Raw genomic sequence first — 22205 nt, 5'->3', positions numbered from 1 at the left:
AATCACTTAAATGGGCACTGTCACTTAAAAAAAAAAAAAAAAAAAAAGCCTTTAAATTGACATATCAAAAGTTTTGCTCAGTCGGGGTCTGAGTGTTAAGACCGTGACCAATAGCTAGAACTACCTGGGAGAAGAGCGCAGTAAGCAAGTCTTACAAAATAAGTCCATGGGATTGTTTTGGTCAGCTGTGCTTTTCTTCCCACTTGTTCTAACAAGTGGGAAGGGGTCTGAACAGACCCCGACCAATAAAAACTTTTGACATGTCTCTAGGACGTTAAAAGTTTTTTGAAGCCACATGAACACTTTAAAGAGTACCTGTCATCAAACCATATTTTCTAAACTAATTCAGATTATATTCCCTAACTACTCCTAATACCCCTCCCTGCCCTTAAAATTTTTTCTGAGCTTCAAAAAGCTTTGTATCATACCTTTCCCCTTGCTGACATTGTGTGAGCTCCCGGCAGGAGAAAGTGGGCGTTCCCCAGCAGGCACAATGTCACTGAAGCCTGTGAGACTGTGCCTCGCCATGCCCCCCACACACTTCCTGAGTTTGGTCTCCTGCCAGGCCGGGGGAGCCCAAACTAAGTGTTTGACTTGTGGCAGGGAACAGAACAGAGCCACCTAGTGGCCATTTTTTCAATCACATTAAAAACATATAAAGGTTGAAAATTTAAACAGCAAGTAAATAGCAAAGTGTCTTACAATTACATAAGGAACAATATATTAAAAGTTTAGTTTGGTGACAGGTACTCTTTAATGAGGGCACATTAATAACCATCAGGCTATAATTGGACGTGGAAGCAGTTTAACAGTTTACTGCAATACATTTATCTTGCAGTGAACTATACAAGGGCTCAGGTGATTGCACAGTAAAAACCCCTGTGGGACTTTTTTTTTTTTTAAGTTAAATTATTTTTTTTTAAATACCGTAGTAAAACATAAGAAAAATGATATATATTGGGTATTACTATAATTGTGTTTTCATTTTTTAATATAACCCCATAAATTATCTTTGTTTTTCATTTTACAGGAAAAGGGTGAGTGCCATTAAAAAGTACAATTGGTCCTGCAAGAGTCATATGGCCCTGTCAAAATGTCACATTGCCGCTCTGCCAATCACTGGCCACAATGGTGTCCTGCCTCAACTAGTGACGCCCAGCATTAGGAAATCGGGCTCATTGAAGACTGAGAGCCGCAAAACCATAGGCAGCGGGGGAGTGCAAGAGGCAAGTATAGTTTTTTTCCCTGTTAAAGCAGGCACCTTGGACAATTTCTAGAGGAAAAAAACTTTTCACTAGAGTACAGACTGCACATATTTGATGCACATATTTAATGCTGCAGATTTTAATGTTAACTAATTGACTGAACACAGCATCAAATCTGCTGCATCCATGGGAATACACCTTTAAGATGTTAACTCCTTGATTTATACCTTGTTCACTGATGCTGGGAACCTTCTCCACAGGGCCAGATACTAAAGCTTTGGGCCTAAATCTTCCATTTCTTCTCTCTTCAAAATAATTCTGGGCCACGGAAGTCTGGGCATGTAATATGAACAGGAACCACAAAACCCGAGGGAACATGATTGATCTATGAAGAAAAATGATTTATTAATTCAAGAACCCAGCATAAAGCATTTCATCCATTTCTAAAGAATTCTATACTGACCACTAGACATGAAAGGAAACCTTTCATTTGGTTGTGTAGTTTTAGTATCTAAATATCTCTTCTCTGCTATTGGTATAACCTAGGTTCTTCTAGAATTAACCTTATAAAATCTGCATACGTGACTTGCTGTAATGACCCACATCACGTAGGGTAAATACCTTTAGATCATTCAAAGTGTAATTGACATAACATGGCTAAGAGCAAAAACCTAACATTCCATTGACAAGGTATGTGCTCTTATTCATTACTGCCATTAGGTGGCGCTGATGCATCTACAATGTTCTGACTCTAGTCTGCTGAATGCTGACACTTATACATTTCAAGTCATTTCGTTTTATATCTTTATTTGTAAAAATATTTTCTGCAGCATTGTACATGTGTTGGTTAAACTATGGCTCACTGTTATTAAACGTTGTATACTATATGTCAGTAGTCTCCAAACTGTAGACGGCCAGTTGTTGCAAAACTACAAATCCCATGCTCGGCATGCTGGGAGTTGTAGTTTTGCAACAGCTAGAGGTCCACAGTTTGGAAACCACTTGTATATGTTTTACTTTCATTCCTAAATACTATACTCCGTCTGTCCTTAAAAAATGGGAGGTGGAAGCCACAGCCACCTCCCTTAAATTTATTGAAATATTACTAGAGGAAGAAAAAAATAATCTATCTATAGCAGAATCTAAATTAAAAGAACAGAGAGAAATTGTTTTAAGGTTTAAGGACGACCCCGAGTTTAGTACTAAGGAAACATATACCAAAAATACATTAGAACGTTTTCAATATCAGCTAAAAGAACGTAAGCACATTCAATTTGTGAGAGATTTACAGGAATTTAGAGAGAACAGGGCCTATAGTGTCCTTTCTAGGAACTCGAATTATCGAGATACAGAAACGGACATCTCCTCATCTGATACCGAAACTGGTGAAAACGATAGAACCGGATCACGAGGCAGACGTGGACGAGGAAATTATTACCCGAGACGCGGAAGGGGTCCATCTAGAGGTAGGGGTGACACAAATCGGAAACCATATTCAGAATGGCCAAACGAAAATTCATCTGGTTCGGCATCTTCTGGCTTACCACCCTCTGGCCCCTCTCCTTTTTTAGGGGGGGATCAGAGAGAACCCTACAGGGACCCTTATCCAACAAGGGTCAGAGAAACCCGCAAATAGATGGGGATGAAGGAGTATTACAGGTGATTAATCTTTCCAAACATATCTTGACACAGGCGCAAGTGGGGGTCCTTGGTCGTGGTCTTTCATTTGTACCTACAGTGGCCTTTGATAGATTAAATTGGACCAAGGACCTCCATTTGTTTTCAAGAAAATTAAAATGGCATAAGTTTCATAAGATCCGAGATAGAAAGCAGTGCCAAGAACTTGGCATTGGCTTGAATGAACTCCCGGCGGTAAGAGACCTAGCGTCCTTAATTGATGATAACTCTAGAAATCAGGGGGAAGGACCTTTCACCACATGTAGATTACAAAATAAATCCTTCCCACCTATTGGAGAGGCTTCCTGTATAGATGTCTTCCTGGAATTGATAACGAAAGAAATTAGAACAATGGAAATTCCCTCTTTGTCTGCATCTAGACTTAACTTTACTTATGAAGAACGTAGAGCGATACAACAGCTCCAAAAAAATGAAGAGCTGATAGTCAAAGCAGCAGACAAAGGGGGTAACATAGTGGTTCTTGATCGACCACAATATGTCAACATGTGTAATAAATTGCTTAATGATAGATTCACATATGAAATTTTACCTGGTGATCCGACTGTCCCATATAAAAAAGAGCTTCAGTCAATTGTGCTTCGAGCAAGGTCGAGTAAGCTTATAAACGATCAGGAATATGAATTTCTACTCCCAAAAAATCCCATCATTCCCACCTTCTATGCCCTGCCCAAGGTCCACAAAGGGGTTTCTCCCCTAAAGGGACGACCAATAGTGGCAGGGATAGGAGGTGTTGCTCAAAATGTTGGAATCTACATTGATAAGATCCTCAGAGAATTTGTACAGGCCCTCCCATCATATACGAGAGACACTACAGACCTTCTTCAGAAATTAGAAGGGATAACAGTTGAAACTGATACCCTATTAACGAGTATTGACGTTGAGGCATTGTACTCATCCATACCGCATGAGATAGGATTAAGAGCGGTAGCCTACTTTTTGGCATTTAGAGGTAATCAGTTTAGAGCACATAACGACCTGATTCTCGAATTGTTGCATTTTGTACTTACACATAATTATTTTTTGTTTAATGGCAATTTTTTCCACCAGCTCAGAGGGACCGCTATGGGGAGCCCTTGTGCCCCCAGCTATGCGAATCTCACTCTGGGCTGGTGGGAGGCCACCCAAGTTTTTGTTGAGTCTCGGGAACAATTCAGTGAGCGAGCCCTTTTATGGGCTCGCTTCATTGATGATATATTCATACTGTGGCAGGGGACTATGGAACAGTTTGAGGAGTTTTTAAAATCTCTCAATATCAACACTATAGGCTTACTCTTTACATATGAGTGTAATTCATCGTTTTTACCGTTTCTTGACATTTTGATTCAAAAAAACAGTGACGGGAGTCTTCGGACGACTGTATACAGAAAATCGACTGCTACAAATTCACTCCTGAGGTGGGAGAGCTGCCACCCGGGACCCCTAAAAAGGGGTATCCCGAGGGGGCAGTATCTCCGCCTCAGGAGGAACTGTTCAGAAAGGGGAGACTTTGTTCGGGAGGCACAGGACCTGAGGAGGCGATTTATAAATAGAGGCTACCCACAGTATGCCTTACGATCAGCTTATCAATATGCTTTAAAAACTCCCAGAGATTCACTTTTTATACCAAAGAATCGTGACACTATGACACCCACTATGCGAATAATAGCAACATTTGATAATGGAGCATCACAAATGCGCGAGATCTTGAAAAAATATTGGGGGATTCTTCAGATGGACCCGGACTTGAGAGATGTTATCCCAGAATCCCCCCAAATCACCTTTAGAAGGGGTCGAAATATAGGAGATATGGTGACTCACAGCCATCTCACTCCTGTGGCATCGGGTCATGTGACTTGGCTTGATAGAATCCCCAAACCCATAGGAAATTATCCGTGTGGACATTGTAAAGCCTGCCCTTATATATGTAAAACTAAAAATTTTAGATGTGAAGCCACAAGAAAACAATACATCATTAGAGACTTCATAAATTGCAGTACCAAAGGCATTATTTACATGGCAGTATGTCCCTGTTCTAAAAAATACATAGGCAAGACCTTCCGTGAATTCAAGAAACGCATTCTTGAGCATATGGGGGATGTTAGACATGATCGTTGTCACGATGCCGGCTGGCAGGAGGTGGATCCTCTGTGCCAGAGAGGGATAGCGAGGACCGTGCTAGTGGACCGGTTCTAAGACACTACTGGTTTTCACAAGAGCCCGCCGCAAAGCGGGATGGTCTTGCTGCGGCGGTAGTGACCAGGTCGTATCCACTAGCAACGGCTCACCTCTCTGACTGCTGAAGATAGGCGAGGTACAAGGGAGTAGGCAGAAGCAAGGTCGGACGTAGCAGAAGGTCGGGGGCAGGCGGCAAGGATCGTAGTCAGGGGCAACGGCAGGAGGTCAGGAACACGGGCTAGGAACAAACAAGGGAACGCTTTCACTAGGCACAAGTGCAACAAGATCCGGCAAGGGAGTGCAGGGGAAGTGAGGTGATATAGGGAAGTGCACAGGTGGAAACTAATAAGCTAATTGGAAGATTGGGCCAGGCACCATCATAGGTGCACTGGCCCTTTAAATCGCAGAGACCCGGCGCGCGCGCGCCCTAGGGAGCGGGGCCGCGCGCGCCGGGACAGGACCGACGGAGAGCGAGTCAGGTACGGGGACCGGGGTGCGCATCGCGAGCGGGCGCCACCCGCATCGCGAATCGCATCCCGGCTGGAGGCGGGACCGCAGCGCACCCGGTCAGTGGATCTGACCGGGGCGCTGCAGCAACGAGGATGAGGCGAGCGTTCCGGGGAGGAACGGGGACCCGGAGCGCTCGGCGTAACAGTACCCCCCCCCTTGGGTCTCCCCCTCTTCTTGGGGCCAAAGAACCTGAGGGAAAAAAAAGTCAATTTTTCCGTGATGAGGTCCGATGCACATTAGGAGGGGTTCTGTGCGGAAACGCATGAGACAGTCCAATCTTTCATTGTTAATACAATAGATGTAGAGGGGTCTGGCGAGACTGGTCACAGGGACGTAGAACCTGTTGATAAGAGAGGCCAAAAAATTTTTTCCTGCAGATCCGGAATCCAAGAAGACCATAGTAGAGAAGGAGAAGGTAGAGGCAGATATCCGCACAGGCACAGTAAGGCGTGGAGAAGCAGAGTTGACATCAAGAACTGTGTCACCTTTGTGCGGAGTCAGCGTACGTCTTTCCAGGCGGGGAGGACGGATAGGACAATCCTTCAGGAAGTGTTCGGTACCGGCATAGTACAGGCAAAGATTCTCCATGCGGCGGCGTGTCCTCTCTTGAGGTGTCAAGCGAGACCGGTCAACTTGCATAGCCTCCGCGGCGGGAAGCACAGGAACGGATTGCAGAGGACCAGAGGAGAGAGGAGCCGGGGAGAAAAAACGCCTCGTGCGAACAAAGTCCATATCCAGGCGGAGCTCCAGACGCCATCCGGAAGAACGCATGTCAATGCGAGTGGCAAGATGAATGAGTTCATGCAGGTTAGCAGGAGTTTCTCGTGCGGCCAGAACATCTTTAATGTTGCTGGATAGGCCTTTTTTAAAGGTCGCGCAGAGAATCTCACTATTCCAGGACAACTCGGAAGCAAGAGCACGGAACTGAATGGCGTACTCGCCAACGGAAGAAACACCCTGGACCAGGTTCAGCAGGGCAGTCTTGGCAGAAGAGGCTCGGGCAGGCTCCTCGAAGACACCACGGACCTCAGCGAAGTAGGACTGGACTGTGGCTGTGGCAGGATCATTGCGGACCCCATCAAATTTGTCCGGCAGGGACAAGCAGGGGTTAGGAGCGGCCGGTTGCTGCGGAGGAGTTGCAGGAGCCGGCGGAGGAGATGGTTGTTGCAGCTGTAGCTGTGACTGAATTTGCTGTATCTGTGACTGAAGATGCAGTGTCACGGAGGTCAAGTATGCCAGCTGTTGATTTCGTTGGGCGATCTTTAGGGCTTGCTGGGCGACCAGTGTAGGGAGGTCGGTGACAACTGGCAGAGGAACTTCAGCGGGATCCATGGCCGGATCTACTGTCACGATGCCGGCTGGCAGGAGGTGGATCCTCTGTGCCAGAGAGGGATAGCGAGGACCGTGCTAGTGGACCGGTTCTAAGACACTACTGGTTTTCACCAGAGCCCGCCGCAAAGCGGGATGGTCTTGCTGCGGCGGTAGTGACCAGGTCGTATCCACTAGCAACGGCTCACCTCTCTGACTGCTGAAGATAGGCGAGGTACAAGGGAGTAGGCAGAAGCAAGGTCGGACGTAGCAGAAGGTCGGGGGCAGGCGGCAAGGATCGTAGTCAGGGGCAACGGCAGGAGGTCAGGAACACGGGCTAGGAACAAACAAGGGAACGCTTTCACTAGGCACAAGTGCAACAAGATCCGGCAAGGGAGTGCAGGGGAAGTGAGGTGATATAGGGAAGTGCACAGGTGGAAACTAATAAGCTAATTGGAAGATTGGGCCAGGCACCATCATAGGTGCACTGGCCCTTTAAATCGCAGAGACCCGGCGCGCGCGCGCCCTAGGGAGCGGGGCCGCGCGCGCCGGGACAGGACCGACTGAGAGCGAGTCAGGTACGGGGACCGGGGTGCGCATCGCGAGCGGGCGCCACCCGCATCGCGAATCGCATCCCGGCTGGAGGCGGGACCGCAGCGCACCCGGTCAGTGGATCTGACCGGGGCGCTGCAGCAACGAGGATGAGGCGAGCGCTCCGGGGAGGAACGGGGACCCGGAGCGCTCGGCGTAACAATCGTGATACTTCTCTGGCCCGTCACATGAACCAATGCCACAGGGATTGTCAATATAACATCCAATTTTTGGGACTTGAAAAAGTAAAACCACCTATAAGAGGAGGAAATTTTGATCAGATGTTGTTACGCAAAGAATGTAGATGGATTTATGAATTAGGAACTATGGCCCCAGAAGGCCTGAACGACCAACTCAGTTATGCATGCTTCCTATGAATACTGCTCTCTCACCCCCCTCCCCCTCTATTGGTGACTTTGGCTAGGTAGTTAGAGGAGGCCTTAGTGAGCCTCTTGAGTTAGCATCACCAAAATTGAATTATCTAGGGATATTGACTAGGCCAAGTAGGAGGTACGAGAGCGGGACCGCCCTTCTAAGGGCGACAATTCTGCCTAGGGTTAGGGGCTACAGCTAGAACAGGGTCAGTTCAGGTTCCTTAGGGCCACATTAACCACCCCAACACTATTTATTAGGGCATCCCCCCTAGAAATAGGGGGTGGGAGAGCCGTCTGTTTAAGGAAACCATTGGTTTCTTTAGATAACCTGGTCTATTCAGATTAACATAGTGCAAATGGTCGTCCTCCTTGGGTCCTGACCCTCTGATAGCATATCCCCTCCTACCTGAGCATTTCCTTCATATATTCATACACTATATATATGATGTATTATATTATGTATATGGTTGCATATATGTGAGGTGTGGGGAAAACATTTATCCTTAATGAGAACGAGTGGTGGTAGCGTAACTTACCTTTAGGGACCTAGTATCTGTCTCACTAAGTAATGGGTACCTCATGCTGCACCCCCGTCTTTGGGGATTTTTGTTGTTTCCCCCCCCCCCTCCCCCCTCCCCCCCCTCCTCATAAACCTTATTATCATATGCAAAATAATCATTACCTATTTATTGCTCTACTTACAGTATCATATCTATATCCTCTGTTGTGCATTCTAACATTTAGTCAGGTTCTTTTAAGTATATCTTCATTTATAAACAAGCGAATTGCCCCTTAAATATACACTGCTTCCGTTACTACGGACGCCGCTGTCAGATTCAGCAACGCCCTCTGTAGTCGTCAGAGAGGGCGTTGCGTAATGACGCGGCGCCGGCCGGAAACAGGATATGACGACAGACGCCGGCATGGTCTCAGTGAGCGCTAAGCAGCCGTCAGAGACAGACGGCTCCCCGCCAACGCGGGTTTAGTGCGCTCATCTGAGAACCACTAACCGGACGTGTGGCTACAGGAGTGTGAGTATGATAGCTGGTGCGATGCGCACTGCTTGTATTGCAGGTACTAGCATCTCCCATATTGATTGGGACCTTGTATCTTCATTATAGGTATCCGGGCAAACACTTGGAAACTGTGAATATGTGTCTTTTCTCTAGGTATTTATATTGATACTATGAATGGCCAGTAACTATGGAATACGGATGGCACATTGAAATCTTTTTCTATGTTTATGCTTTACTTACAGGTTGCCCTGAAGGATGACTGACCTCCTGTTATGATAAGCCACACTATGGCAATAGGGATTTACACTATATATCGGGTGTTTCCCTATTGGATGAGCTAAAATAATTAAGGGATATACACTGTGTATCGGGTGTTTCCCTATGAATCAAACTATTTCGTTTTATACTCTATTGATATTCTGTCATATAGCAGTATTACTATCTATTGCATACTGTATACATTTCCCCTGAGGAAGCCACGTAGTGGCAGAAACGCGTTGGGTGGTCTTTGGCAATAGTTATGCTTCTCCTTTATCGTAAATCCACATTACGTGTGGTAACTGCTATCTGTGTTGCTTTACTATTTGGGCACTTATTCTTTATCACAAGGTGTGGTGCATTTTAGAGTATTATATTAAAAGCTATGTTTTATAAGGTTTTTCCCCCTCTCAACATCGAGAATTAGGTATTTCGAGTTGATTCTTTGATTCCTAAATACTATCTTTGGAATTCTAGTATACATGTATGTGGATAGGTAGAAGACCCCCCACCATATCCTGAGGATAGTAGTTAGGATTCAAATTATCAATCTATCTATCTATCTATCTATCTATCTATCTATCTCATATCTATCTATCTATCTATCTCATATCTATCTATCTATCTACCTATCTCATATCTATCTATCTATATATAGCAAGGCAGCTTGGTGTGAAGAAATGAACTGTGGGAGTAATACTGGTAGTTAGAAAATGGAAGACATACAAGACCACTGATAATCTCCCTCGATCTGGGGCTCCACGCAAGATCTCACCCTGTGGTGTCAAAATGATCACAAGAACGGTGACCAAAAATCCCAGAACCACAGGGACCTGGTGAATGACCTGCAGAGAGCTGGGACCAAAGAAACAAAGGCTTCCATCAGTAACACACTACGCCGCCAGGGACTCAAATCTATCTATCTATCCCATATCTATCTATCCCATATCTATCTATCTATCCCATATCTATCTATCCCATATCTATCTATCTATCTCATATTTATCTATCTATCTCATATCTATCTATCTATCTCATATCAATCTCATATCTATCTATTTATCTGTCTCATATCAATCTCATATCTATCTATCTAGCTCATATCTATCTATCTAATCTATCCATCCTGAAATATATATATATATATAGAGAGAGAGAGAGAGAGAGAGAGAGAGAGAGAGAGAGAGAGAGAGAGAGAGAGAGAGAGAGAGAGAGAGATGGAAAAAAAAAATGTTTGTGCCAAAGGAGCACATTTCTCCATGTTTTACATGTAACACATCTAGATCTTGGCACCTCAAAAGTGAAAGCAGCTTCTAACTTATCCTCTATCCACATGATAGGGCTTAAGTAGCTGATCGCAGGGGGTCTGACTGTTGGGACCCACGCGATCTCCAGGACCCCGGCTTTCTCAGTGAAGTGCGTTCCATTTATTACTATGGGAGTGCTGATGATGCCTGAAAGCTGTACTCGGGTCTTTTCGGTGCTCCCAAAGAAATGAATGGAGTCCAAGCCATCTGCAGCATGTGCTCCTCACTGAGCGTCGGCTCCAGTCCCGGAGATCGCAGTAGGCCCAGCAGTTGGACCACCCGCTTTTAGATACTTATCCCCTATCCTGTGGATAGGGGTTGAGTACATTTTTGCTGAAGTTCTCCTTTAAAGAGTGAGCCACTAGCTACTACTTTACTGCCTCCATTGTTTACCATAGACTATGTAGTGGCTGTGCCGGGTACTGCAGGTCAGCTCCATTCTTTAAAGGGGTATTCCAGTGGAATTTTTTTTTTCCAAATCAACTGGTTCCAGAAAGTTAAAAAGATTTGTAATTTACTTCTATAAAAAAAAATCCTAATTCTTCCAATACTTATCAGCTGCTGTATATTATAAAGGAAGTTGAGTTGTTCTTTTCTGTCTGACCACAGTGCTCTCTGCTGACACCTCTGTCCATGTCAGGAACTGTCCAGAGTAGGAGCAAATCCCCATTACAAACCTCTCCTAATCTGGACAGTTCCTGACATGGACAGAAGTGTCAGCAGGCAGCAGGGGTTCTCCTGCTCTGGAGTACCCCTTTAGGCAAGACTCAGCTGCAGCACCAGTCACAGACACTACATAATATAATTGTTATATATATATATATATATATATATATATATATATATATATATCTATATATATATTTTTTAAACTAATTTATTCTATTTATTTTTAATTAAAATCTGTTTAATTATAATCCAAATTGCATGCTCTCCCTTTATAATCCCCTAGTCAGCTGCCAACTGTGCTTTCCATATGTTATAGCCCTGGCTACACGTGTATGTTAAAATTATTTTTTTAAAACCACATGACTGAGCCGTAAAGCTTGAATTCTATTCAGGAATGCCTCCAGATATCAGCGCATACGTGTCTCTGGAATCTGATTAGTAATGCAGTAATACACATATTTTAGAATACGGCCTGCAATAAAAAAAAAAAGAAAAGAAATGTATTCCCGGATTTATCCTCAAATATCAACCCTAGAGCTAAACTTAACTTCACATGTTTGAATAGTCTCAGGGGCAACTTCGTGGTTATTTTTTTTTTTTTTTTTTGTGCTAAGAATGTCTTCCAAGCTGGGGGCTTAAAAATAGTCCAAAAATGTTTTAAAAGGCTTCCACCGTCGTGTTTAAACCTGCGTTCCCTTTCTATCTATAGACATATCAGACTTTAGGATATCATGATTATATAGTGTCATATCGAGGTAAGTCTAGTAATAAAATAAAATGATTGATGTTTATATAAAATATTTATCATCATGCATATGTAGAGACGCCAAAAGAGACATGATAGAAAAGCGGCAAACTTGCAAACTTTCTGGCTGTTGGGACTAGAGTTTTGTTTCCCTAATATATAAAAGTATCCTTGAGCTGCAGGAACGTGCACAGACATTTTGGGGGCAGGGACTCAAGTAGAAAAAACAGGCACTTCTCATTATAAAAAAAAAAAGTTTGAAAAACCGTACATATTTTAACACAACACAGTCTTGTCAGCTGAATGGGGCCAGCATCACCCCATAGGGTCAGAGAGAGCATCATAGGGAAGATGCTTTCAAAGCGCAGGGGCTCAGTCCCCATTTTAAGTCTATGGGGGAGATTTATCAAAGCCTGTGCAGAGGAAAAAATGCCCAGTTGCTCATGGCCACCAATCAGACTTCTTTCATTTTTAACAAAGCCTCTGCAAAATGAAAGAAGCGATCTGATTGGTTGCTATGGGCAACTCAGCAACTTTTCCTCTGCACTGGTACTGATAAATCTCCACCTATGGGTGCGTTCACACTGCGGAATCAGTGGAGTGGAGATTCCGTCTGGCGACCGCTGCCGAAGATGCTCCGGCGCTAGGGCCGCTGGGCACTGAGCCCGCGCAAAGAATGAAGATGTTCTTTCTTTGTCCGCCGCTGAAATTCCGCAGTGTGAACGGGTCTCGCTGAGACCCATTTACACTAATGTTAAGTTCACACCGTGTAATTCCGCTCGCGTAATTCTGCCCGTGGGAATTCCGTACTGTGAACGTCCCTGTTGAGCTGTCCTCAACTTCCTCATATCTATGACAAGTGGGTGACAACGACTATGGCCACCATTGCAGCTATAAAGCTGTAGCCTCCAAACTGTTGACCTCCAGATATTGCAAAACTACAACTCTAATAAGGAAAGAAAATTCCTCTCTACTGAGGAAAGGGTCGAGATTAAAGTACCCTGAAACGCGTCTAGAGGAGATCAAAATTGCCGCAGTATTACCGCAATCCAACAACCGCAGCTTCCTCACTCTAATACCAGCCGAAAGTGAGGTGCTATCTCTTCAAGCCCTGCAAACCATGCAAAATCAGCATTATACCATCTGCAAATCCAGCGCTGTGTTATCAGCAAATCCAGCATTTCCATCTTGCCGAAATCACCTACCTGACTGACGTTAGACGCCGAGGGGCCCTCCACGAGGCTGCTTCTCTCTCCATCTCCGGAGCAGGAACATCTACCTCCGAGATAAGTGACTTCCCCTAGGCCTGTGGCAACCAGGCCAGTCGCTGCAGCGCATGCCAGCACTGCCAACGCAGCCTCCACGAGATACACCACCTGCCTCCTTGGACGTCCAGTGATACGGTGCCATACCACGAATACACTACAATTCACTCTCATCTGCAGGAGCTGATAATTATAAATGGTGTTCTGCACCTTAATCTGAACTATCCATCATATACGGACATTGACTGCAATTCATTCCATATGAGAAGCTATTCATGCCGGTTTATCAAATGTCGGATTAGCGGATTATAGCATTACATAGCGGTTTATTAATATTTTACTGTTTTATACTATTCTGTTTATGATTTAACACCTCCCCACAAGGGCCCTGTGAAAGGAGGTTGTTATTAGTTATTAATTATTTTATAAATAAATATTTTATAAATAAATATTCTTATCATAAAGTGAAGCACAGTCCTTTCCAAAATTTGGTTATCATCATGTACCATTTTATGGTATTTGTCTAGAGGCTTATGGTACCCCCCAGATTTGTAAATTACTTTTATTTAAAAATCTTAAGCCTTCCAGTACGTATTAGCTGCTGAATACTACAGTGGAAATTATTTTCTTTTCGGAACACAGAGCTCTCTGCTGACATCACGAGCACAGTGCTCTCTGCTGACATCTCTGTCCATTTTAGGAACTGTCCAGAGCAGCATATGTTTGCTATGGGGATTTTCTCCTACTCTGGACAGTTCTTAAAATGGACAGAGATGTCAGCAGAGAGCACTGTGTTCATGATGTCAGCAGAGAGCTCTGTGTTCCAAAAAGAAAATAATTTCCACTGTAGTATTCAGCAGCTAATAAGTACTGGAAAGGATTACGATTTTTTAATAGAAGTAATTTACAAATCTGTTTGACTTTCTGGCACCAGTTGATTTTAAAAAAATAAAAAAAAGTTTTTCACTGTAATACCCCTTTAAGTTGATCTATGAGCAGAGTTGATCTTCTGAAGACTGATCAGACCATGAGAGAGAGAGAGGGGCTGGTGACCAAGCTGTCAGAAAGTTCTACTGACAGATTTCACTCTGAACAAGACAGAGCAGCCTGCACTATATCTGAAAACATTCAGGCTGTCGAAAAGAAACTAAGCAAAATGTAAAAATTCAATAAGGATGCATTTATACCTACGGGATCTGATGCAGATTTGCTGTGTTTAATCATTTAGTTTACACCGAAATCTACAGTGTCAAATCTGCAGCAGACCCTGTGCATGTGAATGTACCTTAACACAAAAAAATGCATTCAATGGCGTTCATAGCTTATAAGTCTACTTCTGTGGCTGCATCAGAGACCAAGGACAATGATAGTAACATAGTTCATGAGGTTGAAAAAAGACCAGAGTCCACCAAGTTCAACCTATAACCCTAATGAGTCCCTACTGAGTTGATCCAGAGGAAGGCAAAAAACCCTCATACTAGAGGTAAAAATTCCTTCCCGACTCCAAATATGGCATCAGAATAAATCCCTGGATCAATGTTCCGTCCCTATAAATCTAATATACATAACCAGCGATGTTATTACTCTCTAAAAAAGCATCCAGATCCCTTTTGAACTCATTTACAGAGTTCCCCCATGACCACCTCCTCCGGGAGAGAATTCCACAGTCTCACTGCTCTTACAGTAAAGAATCCCGTCTGTGCTGGTGTAGAAACCTTCTTTTCTCAAGACATAGAGGATACCCCCTTGTTATAGATACAGTCCTGGGTGTAAATAACCCAAATAGAGTATATAAAATACAGATTGATTTAATTAAAGGGGTTCTCCACTGCGGTCGCGCCCCCTTCCCATAGACTTTTGTTGAGGGGGCGGGCATAGCGTCACGAGGGGGCGGCCTCGAACACGGAAGCCCGCACACAGCGTTCGGAGTAATAAACTTCCGGACGCTGCGAGCGGAGCTCCGGAAAACAGGGCAGTGGAGAACCCCTTTAAATATAGTGCACGCTAGCAGATGCGACAATATTATCCACAAGCTTCCGAAAAGTTAGAACTTTAAAGAAGTATATTTTGTATGTAAAACTTTGCATTCTTTCATTGATTGGCCTCATGGAAGGGTCACCTGACTAACTCATTTATAAGAGTCCAAGATTCTTTTTTATTTTTTTGGATACAGGATACTTTTCCTTCCCCTTACCCTCTATTTATGAGTTGCTTAGTGAGTGCTTAGAGCAGTGGTCTCCAAATGTTGTCCCTCCAGATGTTGCAAAGCTACAACTCCCAGCACTCCCAGCATGCTGGGAGTTGCAGTTTTACAACATCTGGAGGGCCACAGTTTGGAAACCGCTGGCTTAGGGACTAAGAGATTTCTCCACTGGGGCTTGAACTTTATTTTCTGCACCCCTTATGGTTTTCAAGGTCCCAGACCCCTACCTATGTACATTTCTGAGAATATTTAGAATGCTATCAATCTGGTTGTACCTAAAATATTATGTGTAGCATAGCTATTATATACAATAAGACTTTTGCTCTGACTGCACGGGTTGTAGATGCAGTGGCATTGATGTATTGCACTGTTTAAAGGGGTACTCCGGTGGAAAACATTTTTTTGTTTTTGTTTTTTTAAATCAACTGGTGCCAGAAAGTTAAACAGATTTGTAAATGACTTCTATTAAAAAATCTTAATCCTTCCAGTGCTTATTAGCTGCTGGATACTACAGAGGAAATTCTTTTCTGTTTGGAACACAGAGCTCTCTGCTGAAATCATGAGCACAGTGCTCTCTGCTGACATCTCTGTCCATTTTAGGAACTGTCCAGAGCAGCATATGTTTGCTATGGAGATTTTCTCCTTCTCTGGACAGTTCTTAAAATGGACAGAGATGTCAGCAAAGAGCACTGTGCTCTTAATTCAGCAGAGAGCACTGTGTTCCAAAAAGAAAATAGTTTCCTCTGTAGTATTCAGCAGCTATTAAGTACTAGAAGGATTATTCTTTAATAAAAGTAATTTACAAATCTGTTTAACTTTCTGGCACCAGTTGATTACTGGAGTACCCCTTTAACTATGAATTTTGGGCTTGGAAGCATTATGGGGGTATTTACGAATAATGGCTGTGGTGTGTGGTGTGTTTTTTTACTCCTTTTTCCAGGGGTGGCTTTTTAACTCACTGCACCAAATTTACAAAAGGCGCAAGTCGGGCTATAAATTTGGTGCAGTTTCAAAAATATGTATGAATTTACCCACCTTACAGGTGAGTGTTAGCTTACAGGTGAGTGTTAGCTTACAGGTGAGTGTTAGCTCTTTCAGAGGTGATTCCTTGTGTGTTAAACTTAATTGTACCAAATATCCAAACTTAAAAATGTCCATTCTAACCATATTGAAAAATGTTTCCAAATTTAAAAAAAAAAATCTTTTTTTAGTTATATTTTTTAATAGGAAATATATTTATAGATATAAATATATTTCAATAAAAAGGTGATCTGCTTATATTAATGAGTAATTTCAACAAATTTTTGTAATGTGTGTTTTCTATGCCACTTTTTTTTATGGAGGTGATTTGTGCCTTTTTAAAAAATAGCATTTTCATAAATTCTTGACCACTGCAAAAACCTGACTGAAAACACACATACTGCTGCCCAGGAAAGGAATGTGTGTAAATGAAAAGGCACAACAAAATGCGCATAAGACGTTCTACGACACTTTTTTGCACCAAATTAACCCCAGAAAACAAGGGTAAAGTGCTTCATAAATACCCCCCTATGTCTCCTATGACTATCCCTGACAAAAAAGTTTATTCTCGAGGTTTGTTATAAGCATGGAAATATCGTGAATTTCATATTTATTCCCCAAGCTGTCGCTTTAATCAACTTCTGACAATTTGTAAATACAATAAATAAACAAATAAACAAACAAACTAAATAAATAAATAAATAAAACAACTGGAAAGTCTCAAAATGCCAGAAAACTTATTCTAGATATTCTACTTTACAGACATAGGAAAAGACCGACCAATTGGCAATAATACTGCACATCAAAAAATGATACAAAGCTACGATATCTAGTCTTACAGAGTGTCTGTAAAAGTAATAAAAGCCTTTACCTGTGAGTGTTGCGATGCAGTGATGTGAGGTAGATCAGGGGTTGTAGGTTAGCAGAGCTGAGCTGCAGATGTTAATAGCCACAGGGCGTCTTCCCCATGTTACTGCCAATCCTTCTTCGTAAGATCTGCACTGAAAACATCTCTAAAGTTTGCCTTATAGGGGTGGGCTGGACAACTTCTACACCTGTCAGGAAAGCTGAAATATTGTTAACATTGGGGGCTTATGTAAATCAACGTGTGAGGAGGGTTTGTGCATTTTAAGGTGTGACAAAACTTCTCTATCAAAAGTATTGAAACCATAAAATGCCTAAAGCAGTGTACAGAAATAGATCACAAATTATATGCATGGAAAATATTGAGTATCCTATGGCGCAAAAGTTTCCATTGAGGGTGGTAATTTTGGGTTCCATTATATTGGTTTCCATTACATGAGCCCATACTTGTTTTAGACATCATACAATAGTTTTACATTGTTTTTAGATTTTGGAGCATAAAAGTTGTTCAGTGTTGCCATACTTCAAACCTCACTAACGTTTTTTGGGGGTGAATAAATTTAAGGGGGTACTCCGGTGGAAAAAAAATTATTTTTAAATCAACTGGTGCCAGAAAGTTAAACAGATTTGTAAATTACTTCTATTTACAAATCTTAATCCAGCATGTACCTATCAGCTGCTGTATGCTCCATAGGAAGTTCTTTTCTTCTTGAATTTATTTTCTGTCTGACCAAAGTGCTCTCTGCTGACACCTCTGTCCATGTCAGGAACTGTCCAGAACAGGATTGGCTTGCTATGGGGATTTGCTTGTGCTCTGGACAGTTCCTAGCATGGACAGAGGTGTCAGCAGAGAGCACTGTGGTCAGAAAGAAAAGAACAACTCAACTTCCTCTGTAGTATACAGCAGCTGATAAGTATTGGAAGGATTAAGATTTTTAAATAGAAGTAATTTAAAAATCTTTTTAACTTTCTGGCACCAGTTAATTAAAAAACATTTTTTCCCACAAGAGTACCCCTTAAAATAGGCATCTTTCACCAGGACGGATCCCTTTTAAAGAACGACGTCATGATGTAGCCATGCGGTCTACTTTTGGCAAACTAGGCAGAATGTGACCTCTATTAGGCAAACTAGATAGGTCAGGGCCGTTTTTACTCATTAGTGGGCCCAGTGCACGGTTGCACAGTGGTTTCCTAGTGTTTCGTAGTGTGTTTTTACCCAATAAACCCCTTAGGGAAAAATTTCAGATAAAAATGTTTGCATTTTGAATGTTTTTCCCATTTTTGTGATAAGCGAAACCCTCAAAATTAGTTTCAGAATGTTTTGCTAGAATTGGCCATCATATTCAAATTAATCTTATTCGTTAGGAATCAATTAGGTTGTTACTAAGCATAAGCAATGTTCAAGAACACATGTTTTTGATAATGCACACATTTTTACTACTACGTATAATCGCACCCTTTTCGGGAAGGTTTAGACTCACAGGTGACATTCTCTGATCGGAGAGATAATTCTAGTTCAGAATGCCATGATAACTTCTTCTAGCTGATATTCATCTCTACAGAATTGCCAGACAAAAATTTTAGGCTCCTTACTTTCCCAACACCCTCGGCACCTCTATATAAGTCCATTCATTTCCCAAATGGTAATAATATCTCACCTGAAGCTCCCAATCAGTAGGTAGACCGCTCCCCCCATTTATAGTCCATCTGAAAAGAGTGGCCTTGAGAAAAAGTCTGTTAATGTAAGACAGTCATAGGCCAGTTTCCCAGTTTCTTCATGTCTGACCCCAAGCCTAAGACCCCCCCTACCCATTCAGGAGGCACACAGTCAAAGCCCCCTTTATTGGTCCAATAATGCCAATAATAATCTGAATTAGGTAGATCCTCCCTCTTAAAGGGGTTGTCTTACCATTACAAGTTATCCACCATCTACAGTATAGGGGACAACTGTCTGATTGCAGGGGTCTAAGTACTAGGACCAGTTGTCCCTTCACTATGGAGCAGTGGTATAAATAAATGGACAGTACAGACATCTTTGTTGTGCTCTTTTTATGTCTAGGCCTGTCAGCATGACAAGGTGGCATCCTCTAGACCAGGCCTGGCCACATGTGACCCTCCAAAGAATTTCTTGCGGCCCACAAACCCACTTCATAGAGTGAAGAGGGTGAAGAGCCTCACATGCAGCAGCAGATGCACATTCACCACAACAGCACCATTTCTGCATCCCTGGAGATACCACCTGATCAGTGAAGGGCACTGCACTGCCACCATCCTGGGAGAGGCAGGCTCTAGCCTATCTCTTCAGCAACATACCGACACTTCCTTCCTAAAGGCCTCCACAGACCACAGCTCATGTCTGGAATGAGGCAGTAAAACAGGAGGAGTAGAGACAAGAGACGCATCTTCTGCTCTCCTGGTAGCCTTCCCTCATTCTTGTGCTGTCTTAAACAAAGTTGCATTTTGGGCTGCCAGTGCACCAAACCGCAGCACCACCTGGGGGCTATGAAGGTGAGGACTCCCAGCATATAGTCCCCAAACATAGTCCCAGCATATAGTCCCTGGACATGGACACTGAAATCAGGAGGGTAAGTTACACCCCCCCCCCCCCCGCCATGTTTAAAGTTGTGTATGTCTGGCTCTTTAGATGGGAATTGTGCTGCGTAATCCCCTCACCTGTTGTACAGTCACCTGCTATGGGTGGGAGAAGGCTGCCAGGGCATTTCCCTATATATATTTATATCGGTATTCCCTAACGCAAACCATGTGCATGGCACCACCCTCTGTTTGTAGTCCAATGGGCACATAATACATCTGACAAAGTAAGGAATACATCTCCACCATGCAGGCCAGTACAACATATGGCCCACAGGATCCATATGGCACAGCGAGGGCTTGTATAGTGGACGCACACACAGCTGACATTGTATATCCCAGCCCTCAATGTTAAAGAAGTTCATAGAAACAATTATAGTAGATTGGTCATACATTGGTCACTAGTGGTTTGAAAGACTCCATTGACTTACACTATCGTTAGAGCAAGGCTTGAAGCCTCCATTAATAGTACTGCCAGATTATATAGGAAGAATAGTGCAGTATGCAGCTGTATTAATCACAAAACGACAGACACATGGACAGAGCCTGCTATAACACAATAGGGTTCATCAGACCATATGCATGTGTTACTTTCATTAAGTGAACAGGGAGAGTGAGCCCTAAACTGACCCTAGAAAAACTCTCCCTGCCTACTTGCCCATCCACCTTAACCCCTTGGGGACGGAGCCCATTATGACCCTAAGGACGGGAGCATTTTTTGCAAATCTCACCACTATCACTTTAAGCATTAATAACTCTGGGATGCTTTTACTTATAAATTTGATTCAGAGATAGTTTTTTCGTGACATATTCTACTTTATGGTAGTGGTAAATTTTCGTCGATACTTGCATCATTTCTTGGTGAAAAATTCAAAAATTTTATGAAAAATTTGAAAATTTGGCATTTTTCTAACTTTGAAGCTCTCTGCTTGTAAGGAAAATAGACATTCAAAATAAATTATATATTGATCCACATATACAATATGTCTACTTTATATTTGCATCATAAAGTTGACATGTTTTTACTTTTGGAAGACATCAGAGGGCTTCAAAGTTCAGCAGCAATTTTCCAATTTTTCACAAAAGTTTCAAAATCGCCATTTTTCAGACACCAGTTCAGTTTTGAAGTGGATTTGAAGGGCCTTCAAATTAGAAATACCCCACAAATGACCAATTATAAAAACTGCACCCCTCAAAGTATCCAAAATGACATTCAGTAAGGTGTTTCACAGGAATAGCAGCAAAGTGAAGGAGAAAATTCAAAATCTTCATTTTTTACACTTGTATGTTCTTGTAGACTCAGTTTTTGGATTTTTACAAATGGTAATAGGATAAAAAGCCCCCCAAAATTTTTAACCCAATTTCTCTCGATTAAGGAAATACCTCATATGTGTATGTCAAGTGTTCGGCGGGCGCAGTAGAGGGCTCAGAAGGGAAGGAGCAACAATGGGATTTTGGAGAGTGAATTTTGCTGAAATGGTTTTTGGGGGGCATGTCACATTTAGAAAGCCCCTATGGTGCCAGAACAGCAGAAAACCCCACATGGCATACCATTTTGGAAACTACACCCCTTAAGGCACGTAACAAGGGGTCCAGTGAGCCTTAACACCTCACAGGTGTTTGACAACTTTTCGTTAAAATCGGGAAAACATTTTTTTTTCCACTAAAGTGCAGTTTTTCCCCCAAATTTACAATTTTTACAAAAGGTAATGGGAGAAAATGCCCCCCCAAAATTTGTAACCCCATCTCTTCTGAGTATGGAAATACCCCATGTTAGGACGTAAAATGCTCTGCTGGCGCACTACAATGCTCAGAAGAGAAGGAACGCCATTGAGCTTTTGGAAAGAGAATTCGTTTGGAATGGTAGTCAGGGGCCATGTGCATTTACAAAGCCCCCCGTGGTGCCAGAACAGTGGACCCCCCCCACATATGACCCCATTTTGGAATCTACACCCCTCACAGAATTTAATAAAGGGTGCAGTGAGTATTTACACCCCACTGGCGTTTGACAGATCTTTGGAACAGTGGGCTGTGCAAATGAAAAATTAAATTTTTCATTTTCACGGACCACTGTTCCAAAAATCTGCCAGACACCTGTGGGGCGTAAATGCTCACTGCGCCCCTTAATACATTACATGATGGGTGTAGTTTCCAAAATGGGGTCACATGTGGGGGGGGGGGTCCATTGTTCTGGCACTATGGGATCTTTGTAAACACACGTGGCCTTCAATTCCGGACAAATTTTCTCTTCAAAATCCCAATGGCGCTCCTTCTCTTCTGAGCATTGTAGTGCACCAGCAGAGCACTTTACATCCACATATGGGGTATTTTCTTACTCAGAAGAAATGGGGTTACAAATTTTGGGGGGGGGGGCTTTTTTTCTATTTCCCTTGAAAAAATGAAAAATTTAGGGTAACACCAGCATT

At 42.9% G+C, this 22205-nt stretch overlaps 1 protein-coding gene across 5 annotated transcripts in view; it reads right to left on the bottom strand.

The window, feature by feature from the left end:
- COL28A1 (collagen type XXVIII alpha 1 chain) overlaps positions 1 to 22205 on the bottom strand; it is a 151540-nt gene that overhangs the window by 78425 nt on the left and 50910 nt on the right. For 3 of the 5 annotated variants that reach the window (XM_056535491.1, XM_056535487.1, XM_056535488.1), the window contains exon 2: positions 1433 to 1590. In XM_056535491.1, coding sequence (XP_056391466.1) covers positions 1433 to 1583 — 151 coding nt within the window. In that variant the 5' untranslated portion in view covers positions 1584 to 1590. Of the gene's footprint in view, positions 1 to 1432; positions 1591 to 12106; positions 12211 to 17194; positions 17293 to 22205 lie in introns of those variants that run through there. The other 2 variants (XM_056535489.1, XM_056535490.1) reach the window with 2 other exon arrangements.

The sequence above is a fragment of the Hyla sarda genome, chromosome 8, assembly GCF_029499605.1.
Source record: "Hyla sarda isolate aHylSar1 chromosome 8, aHylSar1.hap1, whole genome shotgun sequence".
Taxonomy (NCBI): Eukaryota; Metazoa; Chordata; class Amphibia; order Anura; family Hylidae; genus Hyla; species Hyla sarda.
This window is presented reverse-complemented; position numbering and strand designations above follow the sequence as displayed.